This window comes from Rhinoderma darwinii, chromosome 13 (genome assembly GCF_050947455.1).
Source record: "Rhinoderma darwinii isolate aRhiDar2 chromosome 13, aRhiDar2.hap1, whole genome shotgun sequence".
Taxonomy (NCBI): domain Eukaryota; kingdom Metazoa; phylum Chordata; class Amphibia; order Anura; family Rhinodermatidae; genus Rhinoderma; species Rhinoderma darwinii.
Window position 1 is genome coordinate 32,583,306 of NC_134699.1, and position 26,090 is coordinate 32,609,395.

At 41.1% G+C, this 26,090-nt stretch overlaps 2 protein-coding genes across 5 annotated transcripts in view; both read left to right on the forward strand.

Moving 5' to 3' along the window:
* Window positions 1-2,780: 2,780 nt before the first annotated feature.
* The window catches only part of CPNE1 (copine 1), a 97,696-nt gene continuing 74,386 nt past the window's right edge, over window positions 2,781-26,090 (forward strand). For 2 of the 4 annotated variants that reach the window (XM_075845342.1, XM_075845338.1), the window contains exon 1: window positions 2,781-2,870. The gene's annotated coding sequence lies outside the window, so the exon portion shown is untranslated. Of the gene's footprint in view, window positions 2,871-11,189; window positions 11,244-13,046; window positions 13,126-26,090 lie in introns of those variants that run through there. The other 2 variants (XM_075845339.1, XM_075845340.1) reach the window with 2 other exon arrangements.
* RBM12 (RNA binding motif protein 12) lies at window positions 11,184-17,260 on the forward strand. The gene is made up of 2 exons (XM_075845337.1): window positions 11,184-11,243; window positions 12,983-17,260. The coding sequence occupies exon 2, from the start codon at window positions 13,005-13,007 to the stop codon at window positions 15,636-15,638; it is 2,634 nt and encodes an 877-aa protein (XP_075701452.1). The 5' UTR covers window positions 11,184-11,243; window positions 12,983-13,004; the 3' UTR covers window positions 15,639-17,260.

The window sequence follows — 26,090 nt, forward strand, 5'->3', positions numbered from 1 at the left end:
TTCCATTTAAAAATAGTTGTCATGTTTGGAGAACCCAGGCTCGCAGTACTGTACGTGTTTTGCTTCTTAGTGCCACTGCGATAAGCTTTGTGAGGAGTGAACGTCGGCTACAAAGGTGTGCGAGGACTGAACGACACGCTACAGTGGAGCAGCTCACCATGAAAATTAACCAGGGGGCTACCAGACGTGTGTCTAAAACAACAGTTCAGTGAACCCTACTGTGTATGGAGCTCCGATGCAGACGGATGGTCACTGCTCCTATGCTAACAAAAGTGCATCGGAAAAAAAGGCTTCAATTTGCACGCCAGTATCGGAATTGGGCAACAGATGATTGGCAAAGGTTTGCCTTCTCCGATAAGTCACATTTTCTGCTTCATCGAATGGATGGACGTTGGTGTGTCAGGCAAAAAAACATCAGAAAACAAACCCCCTCAACCATTGCTGGAAGAAAACAAGCTGGTGGCGGCAGCGTTATGGATTAGGCAATATTTTCATGGCATTCTCTGGGCCCACTCATCCATGTGGAAGGCACTCTGAACCGATTTGGGTATGACTCCATCATTGCAGATCACGTCCACCCATACATGCGGTTTGTCTTCCCCGGGGCAGATGGGATCTTCCAGCAAGACAATGCGACATGTCACACGGCTAGAAATGTCTGACAGTGATTGGAAGAGCACGACCAAGACTTCCAAGAGCTTCCCTGGCCCCCTAACTCGCCAGACTTGAACCCAATCGAGCATTTGTGGGACCAACTCTATTGTCTTGTTCGCTCTATGGATCCTCCCCCACGCACCATCCAGCAAATGTTGGGTGCACTGCAGTCAGCATGGCTCCCGATACCTGAGACAACCTACCAGCACCTTATTGAGTCACTCCCTGTCCGTCTAGCTGCGGTCCGTGCTGCACTCTGGATATTAGCTGCAGGTCATAATAATCTGACTCGACTGTGTATAAATAGCCTAATGGCGATTCTCACTTGATACATTTCTCACGGTCACGACACTGCAACACCACAGTGATGTTTGGCATTGAGGCCAAAGTCGCCTTAGCAAATTAACTCGAGTGTGAGGACCTGTGCACGTCATACTTGTGCCCTACCATCATGGACGTCGGGAAAGGTCCCGAAACACTCGATAAACGCGTCCATAGGGCACCATTAGCTCAATGGAGATGAAAAGTGTCCTTTTAGTCTCTTGTCAGGCTGGTATATGTCAGTAGACCTTTTTTTTAAGGATGGAATATAGTAGACTACGTTATTCATTCCATCCTGAGGTATCTCACCAGAAAGCGTATACTTTATAGGTAAAGGATGCCACTGTATGGCATCTGTCAAGGGGATACGTTAAACATATACAGGGTGGGCCATTTATATGGATACACCTAAATAAAATGGGAATGGTTGGTGATATTAACTTCCTGTTTGTGGCACATTAGTATATGGGAGGGGGAAACTTTTTAAGCTGGGTGTTGACCATGGCGGCCATTTTGAAGTCGGCCATTTTGTATCCAACTTTAGTTTTTTCAATGGGAAGAGGGTCATGTGACACATCAAACTTATCGAGAATTTCACAAGAAAAACAATGGTGTGCTTGGTTTTAACGTTACTTTATTCTTTCATGAGTTATTTCCAAGTTTCTGACCACTTATAAAATGTGTTCAAAGTGCTGCCCATTGTGTTGGATTGTCAATGCAACCCTCTTCTCCAACTCTTCACACACTGATAGCAACACCGCAGAAGAAATGCTAGCACAGGCTTCCAGTATCCGTAGTTTCAGTTGCTGCACATCTCGTATCTTCACAGCATAGACAATTGCCTTCAGATGACACCAAAGATAAAAGTCTAAGGGGGTCAGATCGGGAGGCATTTCTTCTGCGGCGACTTCAAAATGGCCACCATGGTCAACACCCAGCTTGAAAAGTTTCCCCCTCCCATATACTAATGTGCCACAAACAGGAACTTATATCACCAACCCTTCCACTTTTATTTAGGTGTATCCATATAAATGGCCCACCCTGTACATCAGAACGCTCCTGATATCACTGTTCGTGAATGGACAGCAGCTATATGCTGCCTGCACGTAAACCAGCGCTGGATCGCTGGGGGAAAGGATAATACTGCTACTTTTCTTCACTTCACATTCAGGCATTAGGAAAAGTTTTTTGGAACCCAGATAATCCCGGGAACAAATGGGAGAATTGTTTCCTTTTTTTTTTTTTTTTTTTTTAATACTTGGCCTAGTCAGTTCTGTAGTGGAATGGCCTTATGTAAATTAACACTTTAGAAAAGTTGCATGCAATTGTATACACATTTTTCCTCAATTTTTATTAGACATTTTTTTTTTTAATACTTTTTTTCATTTCACTTAATTTTATTTTCTGCAAAAATACATTTTCTTTCACACAGTTATAGGATTTTCAGAACTCTGGGTAAAAAATTCAAATAGTAGAAAAAAAATCGAGCAGCAGTCAGAGGTACAATACCTCAGTCAATGTATTCTTCTAAAATTGAATTATCAATTATCATACAACAAAAGTCAAGAAGAATCAGCGTGATGCACAATGAAGTAAACACAAAAGGGACGTTATGCGTAGAAGAGAACAAGACGCCGTCGTTTCCCTCCCTCAGGGAGGCGGGATTTAGAGGCCCCGCCCCTACGAGCTGAAATTGAAGCTGCGCCTTTTGTGACGTCACATCTGTGCAGCCGCCATTTTGTGCGGTTGCCTTTGCTGGAGAAAGAAAGCGTGATAATAAAAATATACTGAGCGACGCGAACAGAGGAGGCCACGAGGGGAGAGAGTACGACGTCTCGCCTTCCCTTCTGCGGTTTCTCTCTTTTTTCCCCCCCTTGCATAAAAAGATTGCAGCGGTAAGAGACGTCAGGACGCGATGAGTGGGAGTGTGTGAGGGAGGGAAGACAGTCAGTCAGGCCGGGGTAGAGGCCTCGTCAGAGTTCGCGGTGCCTTTTGAATGTATTGTCCATAAATGTGTAAGCATAGTCCTCCGTGCGTTAGTGTTACCTCATTTGCACATGTGTACATTCGCTTACATGAATGCACGTTTTGCTTGACGTGTATATAGTGGAATAAGAGGCTTTTCTAAATATGTTATACAGACTAATAACCGTGAACTGCTGTTTTGAGCACTATAATAGGGTTCAGCAATATGGATCCTGCATTCTGTTATCTGTATATAATGACCTCTCATGCCACGTTCACATGGAGCATTTATGTTGCGCTTTTGTCGCTGCGTTAGTGATTTTCTGGTGCCATTCAGGCCTGAAGCAGTGTTTCCCTAACCTGGCTCTCCGACACTACAACTTCCTCACACTTTACGGCAGTAGCTAAAGAGCCACAGGTTGGCAACACTGGCGTAAAGTAATAGGCCTGATATTTCATGGTCAGGAAAACCTCCATTGACCCCACTTTCGCATGTTTTCTGTGTCTTTAGCCCGCAGCACCATTACTTGTCATTCTCCCACCATGTTGACTTGACTGGATAGTGGATTTTAACTCTTCATGGCAAATCAATCACAAAGATGTTGCTAGTGCTCAGGATGTAGAGGAAGAAGTGCATTTTTATTGTTTATATTGCCAACATAGTTCAAAATTTTTATTCTGACATCTTTAACGCTCAAATGTGTCTAAATTAATGAGAAAATAAGATCAATGGTGACGCAAACGGATGCTATGGTTTCCGTTTGCCTTTCCGTTGAGGGGTTCCCCTGACGGAAAGACCCATCGGAACGCCTCAACGGAAAGACCACGGTGATGTGAACAGGCCCTTAGCGGGAAGAGAGCGTGCACTAAAGATTGTAATGTACATTGGATTAAAGAAGCTATATATTCCTCCCCCTTGAAAATATGATGAAGTAGAAGGTAGTGTGGGGCATCGGCTTCCCTAGTGCTTTATTTCACGTGTCACATGATATCCATTCTTAATCTGCTGTAGGGTTGTAGTCAGTGTCAATGCAACTCTGAGAGCCTCAATGTGCGTCTTATAGATTTACATTGAGGGACTGACCTCCAGATTTAGGTGGGTCATCGTGGAGATCATGTGACCCGTTGGCGGCCTGGAATGGAGTAACTACCCGTGAGTACTACATAAGACGGGTGACCGGACTACCTATCACATTTTCATATTGGAGGGGCAGGGAAAAAGAAAAGCCGGAGTGCTTTTTAACGTTGGAAGGGTATGGAGGCATCCTGATCGTTCTCTCGTGGCAAATGGGGATCTGGTGTGCCCATTCCTTCACCTATTTAACAATTTTGCACTCCATCATATTTATGGTAAGATCTAGGGCAGGGGTCTCAAACTCGGCCGGGTAAATGGGCCGCACATAGAAAAAATTTGAAATTGACGGGCTGCATTACTTTCAAATTTGATAAAATACACTACTGTACTATTGAACTACTGTAATCGTACTACATTACTATAATTCTACCACTAGGTTTAAACTTACTGGAAATTTGTGAGTTTACTCCAGGTTTTCCGGTTTAAGTGTCGAAATGCAGTCTGGCTTCTCAGTTGGCAGCGTTTGGCAGACACAAGAATGTCAAGATTGGCCAGCCCCTTTTTTAGAGAGAGCCACCCCCCCCAGATGTCACACAGTACCCTCTAGGTAATGCCACACTGCCCTCTAGGTAATGCCACACACTGCCCTCTAGGTAATGCCACACACTGCCCCTATAGATGGCTCCATTTGGGCTCCCTCTAGGAGTGGAATACCCAGTCAGTTCGTTGCTGACACTTTGGCCATGCATTCCTCTCCTGGAAAAGCCCCTGACTTCACGGTCCATATATGGACTGTTACGTCAGGGGCCAGGTCTATCAGCGGAATCCCCGGCCAGAGCGCTGGTTCTAGAGGCAGCCCCAATGAAGCGATCTATAGAGGGGGGTGTAGCGCTGTCCACAGGGTGGGGTATGTGGTATGGCACTATACAGTTGGTGTGTGCGGCGCTTCTTCGGCCTTCTCTCCCGATGTGAGCGGGCCACAGATGACTGCTTTAGGGGCCGGATGCGGTTCGCGGGCCATGTGTTTGAGACCTTTGATCTAGGGGATAGCTGCTGGATGTGCCTTGGCAGTTTATATTATGGATTGGGCCTTAACACAAACGTTGAAATTGTCAAATTGACGGAAGGTTTTTTTTGGGGGGGGGGGTTAGCGGTCGTCACATGGCTGCATAAAATGTACTTCTATGGGGCTATCCAAACGGCCGTTGTTTTAAGGGTATGTTTACACACTAAACAACAAACTGCTGTAAAATACAGATTTTTAAGCATCAAGCGGTTTTTTTTTTTGTTTTTTTTTTTAACGGCTGTTTTTCTATTGACCCAATGATGTTTAGAGGCGTTCAGCCCCCGTATTTTCAAATACGCAAATTAGCTTATATATAAATGTATATATATTTTTTTGTTATTTTAAGCTATTTAAAAAAAATATTGTAAAGGTGAACGTGGCCCTAAATTATCACCTATATAACGGGATAGGAGATAATAATTGTCTGCTCGCTGGGACCCCCACCGATCGTAAGAACGGGGGTCCCGAACCCCCAGATTTCCTTCCCTACACCTCCGCAGTGAGGAAGAACTTGAATGGAGCAATGGTTAAACATCCGACCGCCGCTCCATTCAATGTCTGAGAATGACCGAAACAGCCAGCTGTTTCCATCGTTCCCATAGACTTTGAATGGAGCAGCAACGCACATGCTCGACCTCCGCTCCATTCAATGTCCTCTTAGACCCTGTCCAGGTGGAGGGAGTATTTTGCGGGCAGAAAAAATCTGCCTCAAAATTCCAATTTTGAGGCAGATTTTGACCTGCTTGCAACTTTCCTGCCGTGGTTTTTCACCTGCGGCCTTTGAGCGATGCGGGCAAAAAATGCAGCGGAAAGCTTTTTCTGCCTCATTGATTTCAATGGGAGGTCAGAGGCGGAACCGCGTCAAGAAAGGGAAAACCCCTTCAACACATTGGCCGGTTATGATTTATATATAGCCAGTGTTTTCCTCGGCGCTTTACAATTTAGTGGATTAGCAAACACATAGTTAGAAATAATAGACAAAACCGTTTCAGACCAACCACAATACAAGATAGGATCCTGTCTGAAAGTTATGTGGAACTTCAGTGTAGCTGCTTTCATGACCTTTTCAAATCAACATAACATGAATGAACTCTTAGGGGAAGTTTGTAACTAGTGCGGAAATCATTAAATAATGGGACCCAATAAACCGTAAACTCAAATGCACTGAAAATGATGTCGTGTTCGCATCACCGTTGCTTTCCGCTGAGGGGTTCCATCTGGTTAACCCCTCAGCGGGAAAGCAAGCGGAAACCTCGGTTTCCGTTTCCCTCACCATTGATATCAGTGGTGACGGAAAACCTAGCTAATGGTTTCCGTCTGTCACCGTTGTGACAGGATTCCGTTGATCTTGAAGGAACCAATAGTCGACTGCGCTATTCCGTCAAAACAACGGAACCATGTCACAACTATGAACACAGCCTTAGGCTTCATTCACATCTGTGTCGGGACTCCGTTCATTCGTTCCGTCAGAGCTTAACGTCAGGGGAACCCATGAATGGAAATAAACTGAAAACAACGGAAACCATAGGTTTGCATCACCATTGACGGATCCGGTACAAATGGTTTCCATTTGTCACCGTTGAGGTATGGTTCCGTCGTTCTGACCGAATCAATACCGTAGTCGACTGCGCTATTCATTCTGTCAAAACGACAGAACCATTACACAACGGTGACAAACGGAAGCCATTTGCACTGGAACCATCACCACTGAAATCGATGATAATGGAAACCTATGGTTTCCGTTAGTTTATTTGGACTCCGTTCATGGGTTTGTCTGACTGAAAGCTCAGATGGAACCCATGAACGGAGTCCCGTTGCAGATGTGAACGAAGCCTTACTTGTAAATGTGTTTGGGTATGGTCCTATGTAGCGGCATCCGAAACCCTGGTAATACCCAGCAAAATCGTGCAGATGTTGGCAACCGCAAGTGAGCTGGGTTCCGTCTGTATACGGACAGTGGGACTGTACCCTTATAAGAATTGTGGACCTAGTGCTTAAAGCTTTGCAGTTAATTCGATTTCAGGTTATTTTTGAAGGGCAGGTTTGATAATAAAGGGTTCAGACTTGGCATGTTGGTCTGCGTTTTTTTTTTGCCTGAGGTCCTGCGTATTGTGTACTAAGCGTCCAAACGGAATGGAGATCATTGCTAATTGGCTATTTATTGGTTACATTACTTAGTTAAGTCCCCAATTATTAGGCACTTCAGCTATAAGGGTATGTTCACACGCTTCACAAAATACGGCGCTGTCTTCAAGGGAAAACAGCTCCTGATTTTCAGCCGTTTTTTAAGCAACTAACGGTTTTTACGGCTGTTTTTGGAGCTGGTTTTCTATTGAGTCAATGAAAAACGGCTCCAAAAACAGCTCAAGAAGTTACATGCACTTCTTTTTACGCGCAGTTATTTGAAAATGAGGCGTAAAATAACGCCCCGTCGGACCTGAACACCGTATTTCCTATTGAAATCAATGGGCAGATGTTTGTAGGCGTTCTGCTTCCGATTTTTCGGGACGTTTACGCCCCAAAAAACGGCTAAAAATAGCCCGTGTGAACTTAACTTAAGGAAAAAATATTTGCCCAAAAAGTTTTCATATTACAATAATTTTTATTGCATCTTAAGAATCTGATAACCTCAAATTCTTTATGCTTGAATTAGTCTACTGGCATGGACTTAAGTGGCTGGTATAGTCATTACAGTAATTTGGAGGTGTTATAGTGGCACAGGTTGGGATTGCTTCATGATTTTTCAGGACTGATGTCTTTGTTATATTTTGATGACTTGACCACTATCCAAAAATTGGCCGCAGTAGCTTTCGGGATCAGTATATTTGGTTACTTAAGACCACATACTGATGCATATTTATTTTTTCTAATATGTATGTATAAAAATATTTTTTTTTACTTGATTATGGGGGCAGCCATCTTGCCCTAGCTGCTGTTAATAGTATTTAGAGAGAGGCTTTACAGCAGCCAAATGGACCATAGGAACCTGTGAAGGGTATTGGACCCATTGACTTCTATGGGAGAGTTTTCTAGGCATTCTCTGTGATCTGAGCATAGATCATTGTGCAGGAAGGGATAGGAGGAGGGGAACTGTGTCCATCACCTATTGTCAGTGGTGGATCCTGTGTTATCTATATAGAGGTGTTACCAGTCATTGTAATCCTTCCTGTGATGATAATGAGATGAGCGCTGAGAAGTGATTTCTACAGAACAGGAAGTGTCAGACTATTATGAGTTTCTGTGGCCGGAGTAAAAACAGCAAGATTTCAGTATTTTTTAAAAAAAATATTAATAGACATGGGAAATAAAATAACTAAAAAAAAAAATCACCAAAAATTCTTCTTATATTCATTACACATTCCCTTCAAAAACACTTTTTTTATTGGTTGGTGGTTTACTCCTCAGTGTGCATTTTCAAGAGCTTGTTTAACCCCTTAACGACATGCCGCGTACATGTATGTGACTTCCATTGAGGGGAAGTATGGAGCGGGCTCACAGGCTGAGCTCACTCTATACTTAGCGGGTGATGGCTGTGTGATACAGCCGACACCTCGCTTCAACGGATGGAATCAAAGATCACTTTGATACCGCCCGTTTAACCCCTTAGATGCCACAGTCAATAGTGACCATGGTGTTTAAAGCCTAAGGCCGAATTCAGCCGTCACACAGACGCATGTATTTCAATGGTGTCGTTCACACGGCCGTTGTTTTGACGGACCGTTTGAAGGGTCTGTTGAAAAATAAAACCTGCCCTATTTTGTTCCGTTTTCACGGATCCCTCCATAGACTCAAGTCTATGGGGATCTGTGCAAACTGAACACGCACATGGGGCACCTCGGATGTGAAAAATGTCTAATTTTTCACGTCTGAGTTTCCCCACGTTCGTGTGAGTCTGGCCTTAGAAGCAGGGGGTGGCCCCTACCCAGTGTGTCATCTCCGCGATTGTGGGATGCCTATTGAAGGCCCCAAGGTCCTCTGGCAGGGCTTCAAAGTGGACTCCAGTACTGCTGCCGATGTCATTGTCCATATATGGACAGTGACGTGGGCAGACGTGTGGGAGTCCCCAGGCAGAACTCCAGCGATAGGAAACCCCATGAATTTACCAAATATAAACGTAGGGAGCAGGGCCGGGGTCTCGAGCAAAGCGCCAGCTGATGCTCTGCTCAGGACTCGAGCAATAGGCAATGTGACAGCCCCTTGCGGCCATGTTCACGAACAACATATGAAGCAAGCCCTCAGACACGTGGGGCCGTGTTGGAGCATCATCATTTCTAGAAAAGCTCCAGCACTTCCTGTAACAATTCACGAGGTTTGAGCTGCACCGTTTAGTACAGAATTTTAAATTAAAGTACATTAGTAAGTTACTTTGTTTCACATAACTATATTATTGCAATTTTTGGTCCCGGGATAACCCCTTTAAATTGTTTTGTTCAGGGTCATTTCCGAACTAAGTTATTCGAGATTCTACTTTTGATTACTCCTTGATGTGCTAAGCACAAACCATATATAAATATTTATGATCTTTTACATTTTGCTATATTTGTTTTACACATTCTTGTAGGGTCTTTGACTCCCAAGCTGCAGGGGATTGCTTTTGCAATTGGAGACTATATTTTCTGTTTTATGTCTGTTTTGAAACATTTTAACACCTGTTTACGTTTTACCGACCAGTGTCAATATTGATTTTGATGTTTGGGATTCCCATTTTCCTGTTTCTTATTTTGGTTGTTCCTGACAGCTATTCATTCACTTTTGGAGTGAATGCATCAACTCAGACTTCATGTTATTCAATGTCATCCTGGCTTTCTTGTTGCTTTCTAATTGCTTCTTATTTCTATGAGAAGCACTGGATTTCTGGTTGTCTACAAACAGCAATTTCACTACTCTTTTTCTAAATAAACAGAAGTTTAATTGTATTTGTCTTTTGGTAGTTGTGTAAATGAATTTTGAAAACCATGAAAAAAAAATTCTCTGGCAGAGCATGGTGAAAATGTTTTTTTGTTCTGGTCCATGCTTGCATCATATATATTGTAACTGCTTGTAGTAGTAGAGATCACTGCTTATAAATGGATGTCTTTGAAATATGTTATGGAATCTGATTCTGGTGTTTAATTGAAGACCCATTGTATGGACCTTCTGTTATTCTGTATACAATACAAAGGAAAAATTATTTCACAAAATATTTTTACATGTTTTGTGGTACAGATATGTTTGGCGTAAGCAATGTATTTGTGTCCTAAATTGTGGCTTGTTATTGCTACTAGTATGGATAGAAATATCTATGTCAATGTGCCTCACTCTTGTGTAGTGCGTTTTGTTTTGGAACAGACAATGGACTATATAGATTCTTGAATTAGTGTTGATCTTTTAAAGCTCCATTTACGCATATGTACTCTGAAGGGAAACATTTACTATGTTTACCTTACCATTTACCATCGTCTCAATGCTGTTTTGGGTCGTCTCCATTATGTTGGATGCAGCCGTATGGCATAAGCTGTTTTTGAGACATTCCATGTGTATAGAATGTCGCAGAGGAGTATGGTGAGAGATTTTCAGAGAATGACATTGTGAGGCCACTGTCACAGTAGACCTGGGATGGATATCCCAGGTAGCCAATACGCACAATTTTGTTTCTGGCATCCAGCTTTTCTTGAGGAGTTTTCTATTGAGGTATGTTTTAAAAACTTTGTGAGCACTAAAAAAAATCAACTTGGTTCTTGGAGTGGTGCAACTGGCTCCTAGTTTGTAGAGTAAATACTCTGGGAACTGTTATTATACTGAAACCTGATGTTCACATAAACTATATACAGGTGAAACATTTTTATGATCTCCGTACAGTAAATGTGTTTATGATGTCGCAACTGAAAATCAAATTATTGGATGCACTTCTTTCTTGTGCTTTTAAATATGGAGAAGTTTACATCCATATTTTACCTGAATTACGTTTTCTAATGTACCTTATCTGGGAAGATTCAGCCAGAAAGGGAGAGATTTTGCTGAATTCCCTTTTGCATTTTCTGTCCGATTGTGTGTTGTATGATTTTCATGTGTGCCTTTAATTTCATTTTTTTTGCAGTCATAAAGATTTTTTTTATTGATTGCCTACAGGATTCACTGGATTCTTCCCAATTAAGAGAAAAAAAAATATCAAATTCTCTGCAGGTAAGATATTCGTTTTACCACTGACTACTAAAGAGATACTGCATTTCTGATTCCTGCGTCCTCGTTTATATCTATAACTTGGCGGTTACTTAGCGGAGTACGGGCTCAATAGAAAGTCTATGGAAAAAAGCCGAACAAACAAAGAGGTTGAGCTCTTACACGCGCACTTCTGCGGCTTCGTTTTAGCGATTGGTGGGGTCTCAGTGCTCGGACCCCCACAAGCCAAAACTTCTGACATGTCACTATGACATGTCAAAAGTTTGAACGTTTAGTTACCCTTTAAATCGCTGTTCTTGGGGAAGCCCCTGACACTACTGTCCATGTATGAATAGTGATGTCAGGAACTTTCCACACCTCCGTTTCTGGCCAGAGGGTCGGAAGCAGTTTGGTCAGGGAAGCTTCTCATGTCACTGTCGGTATATCGGTTGGAGGAGCTCTGGCTGGGGACTCCAGACACCACCCCCCCCCCCCCCATAACCGCAGGAGCTTTTAAAGCAGCTACCCCAGGGAAGCTCTAGTGGCTGGTTTAAAGTTTCGGTGGTCGTGGGAAATAGGGTGCCGGGCAGGCGAAGCAGTCGGCATATGTGGAAAGTTACGTCACTGGAGCTTCCCGACGCATTTGTTCAATGGAGACCTCTGACAGGTTCCATACATTGGCATCTGTCATCAATAGGCCCACATAGAAAAAAAAAAATATTTTGTGTGGTAGTTCTTTTTGGGGAGGGGACATCCGGCGAGATGGACATTGAAGTCTACTACGGTATTCCATCCTTTAAAGAAAAATTTATACTGGTGTATACCAGCCCGGCGGAGGCCAAAAGGAAAATGTACCTGGTGTATACCAGCCCGGCGGAGGCCAAAAGGATACTCTTTTGGTCTCTGAGCTAACGAAGCCCTATAGACACGTTTAACTTGTATGTGGGGAGTTTTCCCGACGTACTGCGTTTTGTCCCTATGTTTACATGTATTAAAGGGGCCTATCTGTCCTTTCCGGAAGACATTTGAATAGTGACTGCAGTAACCTAATTGGTTGTCTCACCATTCTCCACTTCAAGCTTTAATGTAGTAAGGAAAAAAAAAAAACTTCAGGATTTGCGCAAGCGCAAATGAAGGTATTCGGTCACCTTACTACTAAGCTCCCATCTGCACTTGCACAGGTCCTGGACGTCCAGGAAACGAGCACAAACGCAGTGTTTCAATGGAGGTTGCTGATGAATGTGTCGCATCACCTTTCATCTATGGCCATTTGCTGACGAGGGGGTGTAACTTAAGAGTGATCAAACAATGCAGAACTTCTAATGAGTGCGTATTAGTAATATTGCTATATTCCCATTTCCATCACAAGATTATACATAGTTAAACTAATTATACAAAAGTTGTTTAGTTTACCAGAGAATGATACTTGTTGTTGATTTTCCCTGGCATGTATCTCATGTAAATTAAGAAATTCTTGTATTTATGCATTTCTTTTAATGAACATTACCCAGTGTACATATTGTGCCACAATGTCTACATACAGAACGCCATGCTTAAATTGATATTTCTGAGGTATATAGCATTTTTGCTGTTATATGGTTATCTCTGTTAGATATTAGTGTTGTGATGTGCTCTCTTGCTAATGTGTATATGTATTCATTTGGAGAAACAAAATGCTGAAAGGAAAAACACAACAAAAATAAACTGAAGGAAGCCTGTTTATATCTTGAGTTTGATGTGGACGTTGCTTTTTTCATCTGCAGGTGTTTGTTGTTTCCACGCAGCATGGCTGTTGTCATCCGCTTGCAAGGTCTGCCTATAGTGGCAGGGACCATGGATATTCGTCACTTCTTCTCTGGATTGACCATCCCTGATGGTGGCGTACATATTGTAGGGGGTGAGCAGGGTGAGGCTTTCATCGTTTTTGCCACCGATGAAGATGCACGACTTGGTATGATGCGCACAGGTGGTATGATCAAGGGGTCAAAAGTGTCACTATTGTTGAGCAGTAAGACTGAAATGCAGAACATGATTGAACTTAGCCGCAGGCGCTTTGAGACTGCCAATGTTGATATCCCACCAGCAAATTCTAACCGCCCAGGGCCTCCACCAAATCCAACAATAAGCGCTACCTCTGTAATGAGCCGAGTTAGTATGCCAACAACTGTTCCCAACTATAGCAGTCCTCCTAGCACAGTCTCTACAGTTCCTTCTGCAGTTGATAGCAGTAAGAATGTCGCAACATTTTCTACAGCTAATGTTGGAAATGCTCCACCAAGTCTAGGTGCCGCTTTCTGCAATCCAACATTTACTTCTCCTATGCCCAGTGTTGCTCCTCAGCTGCCTTCTGTACCACCACCACCAATCCCCCCAATGCCTACAATAGCAACCTTACCACCCATGCCATCCATACCTCCTATGCCTGTTCCTCCTCCTGTGTCGTCCTTGCCTCCAATGCCTCCTGTTCCCCCAATACCACCAGTTCCACCAGTACCCCCAATGTCTTCTCTTCCTCCATTGACTGGAATACCACCTTTGAATCCACCACTTATTGGTCCCTTGCCTACAGGGATGAATGGTTCTGGATCCCAGATGAATAGTAATATAAACCCATTGTTTCTTGGTCCTATAAATCCAATGCCATTAGGCTCTCAAAATGCAATGAAACCACCACCTCCTCTTAACCATGATGACCCATATGTGGCTCTTCATGGCTTGCCTCTTCCTGTGTCAGAGAATGACATAAAAGAATTTCTTCATGGCTTGCGACTAGATGGACTGGTTATTGTGAAAGATCATATTGGTCGTCCCACAGGTGTGGTGTTGGTGAAACTTCTTACTCCACATGACACATATGAAGCAATGAAACGTAATAGAATGCTATTAGGACAACGTTTTATAGAAGTTCACCCAGCAAGTGAGAGACAGTGGGTAATGTCTGGTGGACACGTTGGAAAACACAGTGCAGGGCACCATGGTGCACTCCATATGATGCAACATTCAATGGGCAGGTCCAAATCTCCTAACACTCGACAGCGTTCCAGGTCTAGGTCTCCACATGAGCATGGTTTCTGTATTTATTTGAAAGGCCTTCCCTATGAGGCAGAAAACAAACATGTTATAGATTTCTTTAAGAAACTGGACATTATTGAAGACAGCATATATATAGCTTATGGACCCAATGGTAAAGCTACTGGAGAAGGTTTTATGGAATTTAGAAATGAGACAGATTATAAAACTGCTTTGAATCGACATAAGCAATATATGGGTAATCGATTTATTCAAGTTCACCCTGTTACAAAAAGTCAAATGATAGAAAAGATAGAAACAATTAGAAAAAAAATGCAGAGTTTCAATTACGTTGATCATAAAGACTCTTCCCTTGACATGGAGTTGGATAAGCATAGCCTCAGACTCTGGGCACACCTCTCAAATTTGCCATATAACATTTCTAGAAAAGATGTTTTTCATTTCTTTCATTTAGAAGGAGTTGCTGTGGAGGAGAACAGTGTTCATGTTTTGACCGATCACAATGGCCAAGGCTTAGGGCAGGCACTTGTTCAATATAGGAGTGAAGATGATGCTCGTAAATCCGAGCGCCTAAATCGTAAAAAGTTAAATGGGAGAGATGCTTTTTTGCGTGTTGTAAATAATGACGAAAGGAGGGAAATTGAAAACAATCCCCCAATAATGGGTAGGAAGGGTTTCAAAATGCAAAATTATAGTAACTTATCTGATGCAATTCGATCCAGTGGGGATGAATTTTCCTTTATGAATAGTACTATAAATGACAACAATGGCCAGAACTTTCTTATGCCCAATAAATTTAGTGGACTAAGTAATACCTATGCTCCCCCTGTTCCACCACCCACATTGGGAATTGGATTTTTAGATCCAAGGCCACCACCACCTGGAACATCAAATGTGAAAAATTCTCCAGTTGATCCCCCAGAATTTGTCAGTGGCCCCAGTCATTTTAATGTTCCCCCCACTGGATTTGGAGCTGGTCCTCCACCTTTTGGAAGCGGCCCTTCCAATGCGAATGCCCCCCCTAACTTTAACACAGCCCCACCAAATATACCAAGTAGTCCTGGTGGAATGAATCCCCCTCCTAATTTTGGTCCAGGAAATCTGCCAATTGGTGGTCCTCCAGGCTTTGGAAACGGGTCTGGAAAACCAGGGCCAACAGTAATTAGGATCCAGAATATGCCCTTTACAGTTACTGTAGACGAGCTATTGGATTTCTTTTATGGTTACCAGTTGATACCTGGTTCTGTGTGCTTAAAGTATAGTGAGAAGGGAATGCCTACAGGAGAAGCCATGGTTGCGTTTGAATCCCGTGATGAGGCAATGGCAGCTGTGGTTGATTTAAATGACAGACCGATGGGCTCAAGAAAAGTGAAACTCCTTTTGGGTTAAAACATCTCTACTTTTATGTATAAATACACTATCTTTTGTACTGCGACTGACGTACACTTACAGGGCAAGGCATCCTCACTTGGCAAGTCTGTTTTTTTTACATTCTAAACTAGGTGAATTGTATAATGTATTTGCAGAACAAATCACTGTTTAGGGCATGCTCTGGTTATGTCTCAAGCTGGTCAGGCAAATGTTTTTGTTTTTTTCTCCCCTTGTCTATTTACCGGTGTTAATTCTGATCAAGCACATTTTACTTTTTTTCTTTTACGTTCAAATGTATCGTTTGCTGAACATTTTGTAGGAATGAAACAAGTAAACTTTGTAATTTTCAAAAGTGTACAAATAATTGATGTTGAGCTAAATGTTATAAATGCAATAATTCTCCATTACCAAAATTCTGCTTAAATTGTTGCAAATCAGGTCTTTGTAGAGTGGAAATGACTTTCTTTTTTTCTTGTATGGTATATGGAATACAAGCTTTGCCACCATCTACTCAGTGTGAACACATAGGCGTTCTAATTCCCTACTTGTCATCTTTAAATGTGTTTGTTTTCTTTTGTTTTTTTAAATTTTCCGTAATCTCACTATCTAGCCTTTTACTTTCTATATGGGCAAGAGATTTTAACGTTACGTTTACTTTCGTACTACTTTTATGTATTGTACATACGAGCTGGTGGCAAAGCTTTTTATTCCAATGGTTTGCAGAATCAATTGCTTAAAGTTTGTATCTCCTTTGGGGAAGGTGAGAGTACAAGGTGAAGCCTGCTTTTGTGTTCTCTTGAGAAGATTGTACAAATTGAAGCAAGAGGGGCTTATTCTTTTTCCTTTATGCAACTCGTTTGATGCTGTTCAACATATCAAGTGGATTTACCACCTAAAAGTTGACATCAGAATGGGAAATGCACATAGTCAAAATTGTGTATCCATGTTAAGATGTGCACCTTGGCTCTTCGGGCTGTTTGATCGAATTGCTCTTGTGCTGTGATTTAATCCGGTGTAACATCTTGAACTGTTTAGTTGCAACATGAATTGTGGCAGATTATAAAAAATGCTTCAGATCATCATAATCTCCATGATTTTAGCTACTTCATTACTCAAAAAGTGTCTTAACGGCTTGCAGAAGTGGTTAGAAAAAGTGCTAAAAGTATTTGCTGGTCATTTTTAAGATCTAAATGCATAACCTTTTCATTTTCTTGCTGTTTTTAGAGCTTAATGTGTAATATATCTGTATTTAAAGAGTTGCTTGTCAGGAATTTGACAACTAGAAATGTTTTGCGTTAAATTTGTTTTGAATACTTACAAATATTAGTCATTTTTAGTTTAATATCGTACACTTGCATTTGGAATATCTGCTTTATACTTTATTACTGGTTCAATCCTGGATATCAAGGAAATAATATGGATTCTGTAAATATAAAATGTGAAATAAAATTATTTCTTTGGCTCCTCAGATGAGAGCATGGTTCTGCTTGATATGCAGATGAATATAAAATACTTGATTTGTTTGGTGTTCTTAACCATCAACATGAAACATTGAAATAAAGTATCATGGGTGGTTTGTTTTTGTTATTTTTTTTTTTGGCCAATTTTGTGAATTGTGTAATGTCTTGGAATGACTTCCAAATGGCTTGATTTGGATTTTTTTTTTTTTTTTCTCTTTGTATTTCAAATAAATGAAAGCCAGACCTAAAAAAAAAACCATGAAATGCACAACCTCCTCAGGATTACTTTTCTCTTCAACTGTCAAACTGTAACCTCATTTGAGTGTCTGTGGACTTAACGATCAGCTTGTCATAAGGGAAGATCAATTTATTTATTTTTAAAAAAAAATTCAATAGCCAAGGTGACTGGCATTGTCAAGTTTGTCTTCTAAATTAATTTCATAGAATGAAGAGTTCTAGTATTTTCCTTTTCTCTACAGTTTTTTATTTAATTCTGTAAGCTGTTTTTCAACCTTTCACATAACCATCACACATTTTCATGATCACCGTACCCCAGATTGCGGAGATATAAATTTTGTCGTTTTGTTCCCTTAATATCATTACATTTATGATACTAAAGCCTAGCATCATTACCGAATCTGAGATCTCTAGGTGTGTGTGTGTGTATGTATATATATCTTACACACCAATTGCATGCATGATTTAATTCAAAGTTTTGTGAAATACTTAGGCTTTCACACTAAAAGAACAGTGCAACTCAATCCCCACCACCCCAGCAAATTTATCATGGCTACTATATAAAGATTGTTAAGACTATTATTAACTTAGGTCACTAGCCTAGTGATTGTTTTGTGGATTCTTGTATGTCTTTGCTCTGTTGACTTTGTGTATGCAGCAGATGTCACACACAGGAGCGTTTAAAGAGGCTCTGTCACCACATTATAAGTGCCCTATCTCCTATATAAGGAGATGGGCGCTGTAATGTAGGTGACAGTAATGCTTTTTATTTAGAAAAACGATCTATTTTAAACCACTTTTATGAGCGATTTTTAGCTTTATGCTAATGAGTTTCTTCAATCAGCGTCATACACTTCTCTCCATTCATTTACACTGCACTAGCGATATAGTTATATCGCTATGTGCAGCCACATACACAAACACTAACATTACTGCAGTGTCCTGATAATGAATATATAAATACATCACTACCAGCCTGGACGTGATGTGTATTCAGAATCCTGACACTTCTGAATCTTTTCTGTGAGATTCCAGCAAGGCAAACGTAATCTCGTTTGAAATGATAGGTTACATCGTAATCTCGCGAGATTACGTTTGCCTTGCTGTAAATCTCACAGAGACTCTATAGACGTGTGAGGATTCTGAATACACATCACGTCCTGGCTGGAGGTAATGTATATTCATTATCAGGACACTGCAGTAATGTTAGTGTATGTGGCTGCACATAGCGATATAACTATATAGCTAGTGCAGTGTAAATGAATGGAGAGAAGTGCATGATGCTGATTGGTCAGCGTCATACACTCCTCTGTACAACGCCCACTTGGTTTAAAGTAAAAACATGCCCACTTGGGAATAAAGAAACATTAGAATAAAGCTAAAAATCGCTCAAAGTGGTAAAAATAGATCGTTTTTCTAAATAAAAAGCATTACTGCCACCTACATTATAGCGCCCATCTCCTTATATAGGAGATAGGGCACTTATAATGTGGTGACCAAGCCTCTTTAAGTTGCTTGTCTTCTGCCTGTTTTCTGGAGAATGCTGTCTAACGTACAGGCTCCCTCTGGTAGCCGCTTGACTGGCACTCAGTGGAAGATGGGATTTGACTTGGCATTACTGAAGCTGTGCCATTTTCCCTGCACTAATGTCCTAATCTTAAAAATTATATTAAGATTTATGTTTGCAGTCTTTAAACCATATGGTTTTATGTGCCACCCTAGATTTCATGATTCCATGTCCCCCTTCGTGTGTGTGTGTGTGTGTGTGTGTGTGTGTGTGTGTGTGTGTGTGTGTGTTCTGATCTCCATCTAACACTTCCGTAATCACGGTATACAAAGGGAGAGGCTGATGACGTCGCAGGGAAGAATCACTGTGAAACAATCGGGGCCCGTAACTTCTCTAGGCAGACAACCCAGTGTCCATTGAAGAACCCTATGGCAGTATGGTTATTTTCCCTGTTAGGGCATTAGGTGTGCCCCAACCACTGTCTGTGTATGATTAGTGCAGATATATTCTAGTACATTATAGTTTAAAAAAAAAAAAAAAAAGTACACAAAAAATAGACACGTTTTGTATCTGCACAACTAATAACCTATACAATAAATATATAACCTAATTTATGACCGGTGTAGAAAAAAAATTGCTTTGCGTGTTCTGCATTTTTTAAAAAAATAAATAAATTGTAAATTAAACGCTAATGCATATGTACCAAAAAATGGCACGTTAAGTACAATTCATCCAGCAAAAAAACAAAGCCTCATACAGCTATGACTAACAAAGTAAAAAGTTATGACTGTATGAATGCAAGGAGGCAAAATCTGCAAGTGGTAAAAAAAAATTCCTATTTAAAATCAGATAGTGAAACATATATTTTTATTTTTTTAATATAAATCCTGATTTGTATTTTTCAATTGTAGATTTCTTTTTTTTTTTCTATATTTTCTGTGCATGATGCTGGCAGCCATCTTGCCTTAGCTGCTATTAGTCTCTGTCACCACATTATAAGTGGCCTATATTGTACATGATGTGATCGGCGCTGTAATGTAGATTACAGCAGTGTTATTTTTTTTTATTTAGAAAAATGATCATTTTGAGTGATCACCTATATTAGCTTTATGCTAATGAGTTTCTCAATGGACAACTGGGAGTGTTTTACTATATGACCAAGTGGGCGTTGTACAGAGGAGTGTATGACGCTGACCAATCGGTGACCAATCGGCGTCATACACTTTTCTCCATTCATTTACACTGCAGATAGCTATATAGAATACTGACCACTTCTGTAGTGTCTCTGTGATTTACAGCACAGCACGATCTCGCTGTAAATGACCGTTTACAGCGTAATCTCGCAAGACTACGCCTGCTATGCTGTAAATCACAGAGAAGGGTCAGGATTCTGAATAGACATCACGTCCTGGCTGGAGGTAATGTATATTCATTGTCAGGACACTGCAGTAATGTTAGTGTTTGTGTATGTGGCTGCACATAGCGATATAGCTATATCGCTATGTGCAGAGTAAATGAATGGGGAGAAGTGTATGATGCTGATTGGTCAGCGTCATACACTCCTCTGTACAACGCCCACTTGGTCATTGAGAAAGTCATTCGCATACAGTTAATATAGGTCATAACTCCGTCAAAAATGATCGTTTTTCTAAATAAAAAAACACTGCTGTAATCTACATTACAGCGCCGATCACATCATGTACAATATAGGCCACTTATAATGTGGTGACAGAGCCTCTTTAACAGCATTTAGAGATGCTCTACAGCAACCACATGGACCACATTAACTTCTGTTGGAGAGGTTTTTGTTTTTTTTCTAGGCATTCTGTGACTAGTGCAAAGGTCATTTGTGCAGGTACAATAGGAGGAGAGTGGTGTCCATCTCCTATTGTCAATGGTGAATCATGTCCTAAAAACTAAATTAAGAGAGGTTACTTTCTGAGGACACACTTTTATTAATGACCAGCATTGTTTGAGCCTTAATGACCCACACATTTATTTATTTGCCTTTTACGCATTTCGGCAGCCATAACGATTTTGTTTAGGGCTGAAAGCACAGGGGTTTCTCAATCTCCGAAAACCTGGTGACCCGATCAAAGGCTGAGTCCCCTTTTGATCATGCTGTGGTCACTCTTGACTTTGGCGATCAACATATTAAACTGCCAGTATTAGAGGTTCCTCAATCCTGACAGTTAGTACAGGAGCTCCCAGGGTGGCCCCGGACACCCGTGCAGCCACTTATTCTACAGAATAAGGCCTTTTAACCCCTTAGTGACCAGCCCATTTTAGGCCTTAATGACCAAGCTATTTTATTCGTTTTTCTATAGTCGCATTCAAAGAGCTATAACGTTCTTATTTTTTCGTCTACATAGCTGTATGAGGACTTGTTTTTTGCGGGATTAGTTGTGCTTTTTAATGGCACCATTTTTGGGTACATATAATTTTTATATTAACTTTTATTAACCTTTTTGGGGGGGATTATAAAAAAAAGCTGAAATTCCGCCATTGTTCTATGCGTTTTTAAATTGACGCCGTTCACTGTGCGACGTAATTAACATGTGACCTTTATTCTATGGGTCGGTACGATTACGGCGATACCACATATGTGGAGGTTTTTTTATGTTTTACGACTTTTGCACAATAAAAACACTTTTGAACTAAAATTATTTGCTTTTGCATCGTCGCTTTCCAAGAGCCGTAATTTTTTTATTTTTCCATCAATGTAGTGATTTTTTGGGCTTGTTTTCTGCGGGACAAGACGTAGTTTTGAATGGTACTGTTTTGGGGTGCATGGGACTTATTGATTCATTTTTATTATGACTTTTTTGGGGGGCAATGGAAAAAAATTGCAATTTCGCCATAGTTTTTGGCGTTTTTTTTTTACGGTGTTCACTTTGCGGTTTAAATTAGATATTAACTTTATTAATGGAGTCATTACGGTCGCGGCGATACCACATATGTGTACTTTTTTTTTTTTTTTACACTTTTACTAAATAAAACCACTTTTTATGGAAAAAAATGGTTTTATTTATTTTTTTACTGTACTTTTTATTAATAATCTTTATTTGACTTTGATGACTGATTTTATTAGTCCCACTAGGGGACTTTACTGTGCGATGTTCCGATCGCTGCTATAATGCTCTGGTATACTTCATATACCAGAGCATTATTGCCTGTCAGTGTAAATCTGACAGGCAATCTGTTAGGACGTGCCTCCGGCGCGTCCTAACAGGCATATGTCCAGGGCAGACCTGGGGGCTTTTATCAGTCCCCTGGCTGCCATGACACCCCATCGGAGACCCGCGATTTCATTCGCGGGCCGCCGATGGGTGACAGAGGGAGCGCACTCCCTCTGTAAACAAAGTTAAATGCCGCGGTCGCTATTGGCGCCATTTAACGGGTTAAACGGCCGCGATCGAAGTAAACTTCGATCGCGGGCGTTGGAGCAGGAGCTCAGCTGTCATCAGACAGCAGAGCCCCGGCTCCTGCCTGCACGGGAGACCCGTGCAGGACTTAGACTAGGCTGACGTGAAAAGGCGTCAGCCTAGCCTAAAGCCCAGTAGTGAATCACGTTAAAACACGTATTAGTGGTCACTAAGGGGTTAATGACAGCCATAAAAGTGTGTTTTGACTGTCATGAAAGGGTTAGGTTTAATGTATAAACCATATTTAGCAAACTCCACTTAATGATGACTGCAGGTAGAATTTTATCATTTACCTATTGATGCAGGGAATAAAGAGCTTATCGCAGATAAGCACTATAACAATATATTAAGAAATGAATCCGCACTAAATGTTCGACCTAAAAATTACATGGTGTTAAAAGGTGGATTTTCACTTTCAAATATTAGATCATTGTCCTTACTTTAGACAAATGTGTGAACTCACCATTGGGGTCCATTCAACTGTTGAGGTGCAGCTAAAACCGCATCTGAATATCGCATGTTTATCCGTGATTTGGTGCATTTTAAGAACTCAAGCGGTTTATGGATGCAGGTTTTTGTTTTTTTTAACTCATTTTTATTAAACGATTTACATTTCTAAAAGTAGCACATGAAAAATAATATACAGAACACAATTAAAGATTAGAGGAGAATCCCCTCAAGACTGCACAGCATTCCATATAACAATGTAATAAAACTTATCTAGACACAAACCTTGTGCGATTTAAAATATAAGCAGAAAAAAAAGTAAGGAAAGCGTACGAAGACAAGGGGAAAAACAAAGTAGTAGTAAGGCAAGGTTAAAGGCGTCCAGGCATGGGGTGGTGTTTCACATGATATCAGTATATGATCGGTAGGAGTCTGACACCCGTACCCCGCATCGATCAGCTGTTCTGGCGGTCTCCGGGCATTGGATGTTATGCAGTGGTGGTCAGTGCTGGAAGCAGATGGCTCCGGACACCATATAGCAGACGTGCTGGGTTACTGCAGCTGTGCTCCTGTTCACTTGAATGGGAGCAGTACTGCAGAACGGTCTCTAGGGATTGGTCCTTTTCATCCAGTTGTTCTCTCCGTGCATCCCGGTCTCCTGGGATGATTCAGCCCATGTAACTGCTGCAGCCAATCACAGGCTGAAGCGTCATCACATCAGGCTGGGCTACCCAGAGGGATGCGTTGCTATGGAAATGCCAATGAAGGTAAGTATTTGCTTCCTGTTCTATCCACAGCTGCGATTCCAGCGAAAAATCTTCACCACAATTTGTTGCGGATTTTTATTTTTTTTTGGGCTGGAAAGTCCCTGCAGATTGTAAGTCTGATTAGCATTGTACTTTTACGCAGCGTATCAGACCTGTGTGAACATACCCTAAGGATGCAGTGACCTTTTTTGTTAGAGAAATTTCTGCGACTGAAAATCTGTGCCAGTCATCTGAATGGAACTTTCAGAAATCCATGCACTTGCTGCAGAAACCACCACATTCAGATGAATGAAATGATTTTCACATATCTTTTATATTAAAGTGTGGTAGACTACCTTGTGTGCTTGGATTCTTTGTCGGAAGACCAACTTTCTACGGAGCTTCAGTTTATTGACCGCTTTTCTGACGTCCTGTAGAATTTGATGGCAGTATTGAACTGATACTTCCATAGAAGATTTGTCACCCTAGACCTGTGGTGGTTCCTTTAGCACACAAAAAAAAATATTCTATTCTTTATTCCAACATAAGAATCTCGTAACCTGATGTGATTTATCCATCCACATAGATTTATTCCAGTAATCTTCCAGCATGTTTGAGTATTGCCAGGTAATGCTCTTCTTGGAGAGGAGTGATTTCTTGCTTCCTATCATTGAGGATCTGCCTGATGGATTCATTTACTGACTTTACGCATGCTATTGATTCTCAAATGCCACCCTGCAGCTTTTCATCATCGACTTTATAAGCCTTGCCCTTTGTAGGGGTTTACTGGATGACCATTCCTGGGGATTGAGGTATGGTGCCATGTTTAGGCTGGGATTATACCGGCAGTTTTTGATGCCAAAGGCAGGAGTGGATCCAAAAACTAAAGGAAAGACTGATACTGTTACTCTCCTTTGTCTCCACTCATGTGTTTGGTTCAAACTGCCACAAATAGATTGTTTAAAGGTTTGAGAAATAAGTACTCCACACAATTTGCTGAGGTCCGCTGTTTGGGAGAATGTTATACGTTCACAAACCACTATGGCGAAGACCAGATTTAAATACTGAAGACTTCAGTCTAAATTAGGCAATGGCCACCCAATGTCTAAATCAATCAACAGAACAGGGTTAATGGGGAATTCTCAGAACTGGTACCAAATGGATCTTGGCAAAAGTAGACAAAATGTGAGTATTTGAAGATCTCTTGAAGAAAATTTTTCTGCTCATTACATAATTATCTGATCTATGTAAGGGTCTTAATCGGTTAGGTTGGTGCTGTCAAAGATAAATATAATATAATTTCTACATATAAAAGTTGAGTAACTTTTTTTTTTTAACATTTTAGATCTTGATTTACACCTGTATTTTGGTTGAGAGCAGTAGTCCGTTCTGCAAGCTTCAGACCGGATATCTTCCAGCTTTCCTTGCAGATTCAATATCTGTTCAGAGGATGCTTTGGTGATTTACATTCTTGAAAGTGTTGTCTGTAGACTAGGCATTGTACAGTAGTGATTGGAAAACTAAGTATTCCACTCAATTAAATGAGCTTAGCTTTCGGACCCCAAGCTTGTCTGTTTCCAATAGCAACGAACATAATTTTTCGTGCAGCTCTAAGATATAATACAGGTTGTAACTCAGGATTAGTACAAGATAGGTTGTTAGAACCAGATGTGTTTTGCAAACTGCACCCTTTGGAACCATGTGGAGTTCTAAGAAAAAGTTCAATAATTATTTCATGGTAAATATGACTTCCTGAAATAGACCTTTCCACAGAGGTGATGGGTCCTCTTTAACAATATCTAAGTATCCTTCTCTCTATCTCTCTCTAATATGCTAAGCACATGCCAAAATAAAATGTATAATTTTAATTCTCTTTTGTCTTCTAAACCAAATAAATCATTAAAGTACAAAAGCAGTCAATTATGTTGCTAGACCAGAGATTGGTGCAGCCAGAAAAAGGTCTGTGCAACATATGATCACTAATCTGCCTCACCAGTAAGGCCCCCCTCACCTTTGAAAAAGCAATGCTCTAGAAGAGAGTGCCTTTGTATCTGCTCTCCTTGCTGGCGAATAGAGGGGATACCGAGCCTACGTTCATATGCATAGAAATTGTTTAAGGCAAAGAAGCCTCTTAACTCTATGGCTCTTTTGATATGAAGATCTGCAGCTTTGCATCCGATAAATTAGGTTCCATCCCCTATAAGAAATTAAATTGACATAGCGTTAAACCTATTTAGATTCAAATTTAAAAATAGGTGCCGTTCAGCCCCTTTATTTCTCTAGATTACGCACATGCTAGGGCCAATTTCATGGGACGCCAAATAATCTATTAGTGTGTTTTTTGAATATTGGAGGAAACTCTCAAACACGAGGAGAACATATGAACAACTTGCGCATGTCCCTGGTTGGATTCCAACCCTAGACCACAGTGCTGACCACTAAACCACCATTCTGCCCAGATTTTTACTATTCGCTCATTCACTATTTTCGGCCACTAGGAATACTACAGCTATATTGTCACTAGTCCTTGAACTACCATATGTAAAGATGTGTAAAAAAGTGCCTGTTGAAGATTGGCAAAGTTAATGGGGAGGGTGGAAGGCATTTTGGCATCTCCTGTGTGGGCACCAATAATTTGGAGACCCCAC

Excerpts from the sequence above, each read along its gene's own strand:
- RBM12 (XM_075845337.1), top strand. The coding sequence starts at position 13,005 with ATGGCTGTTGTCATCCGCTTGCAAGGTCTGCCTATAGTGGCAGGGACC.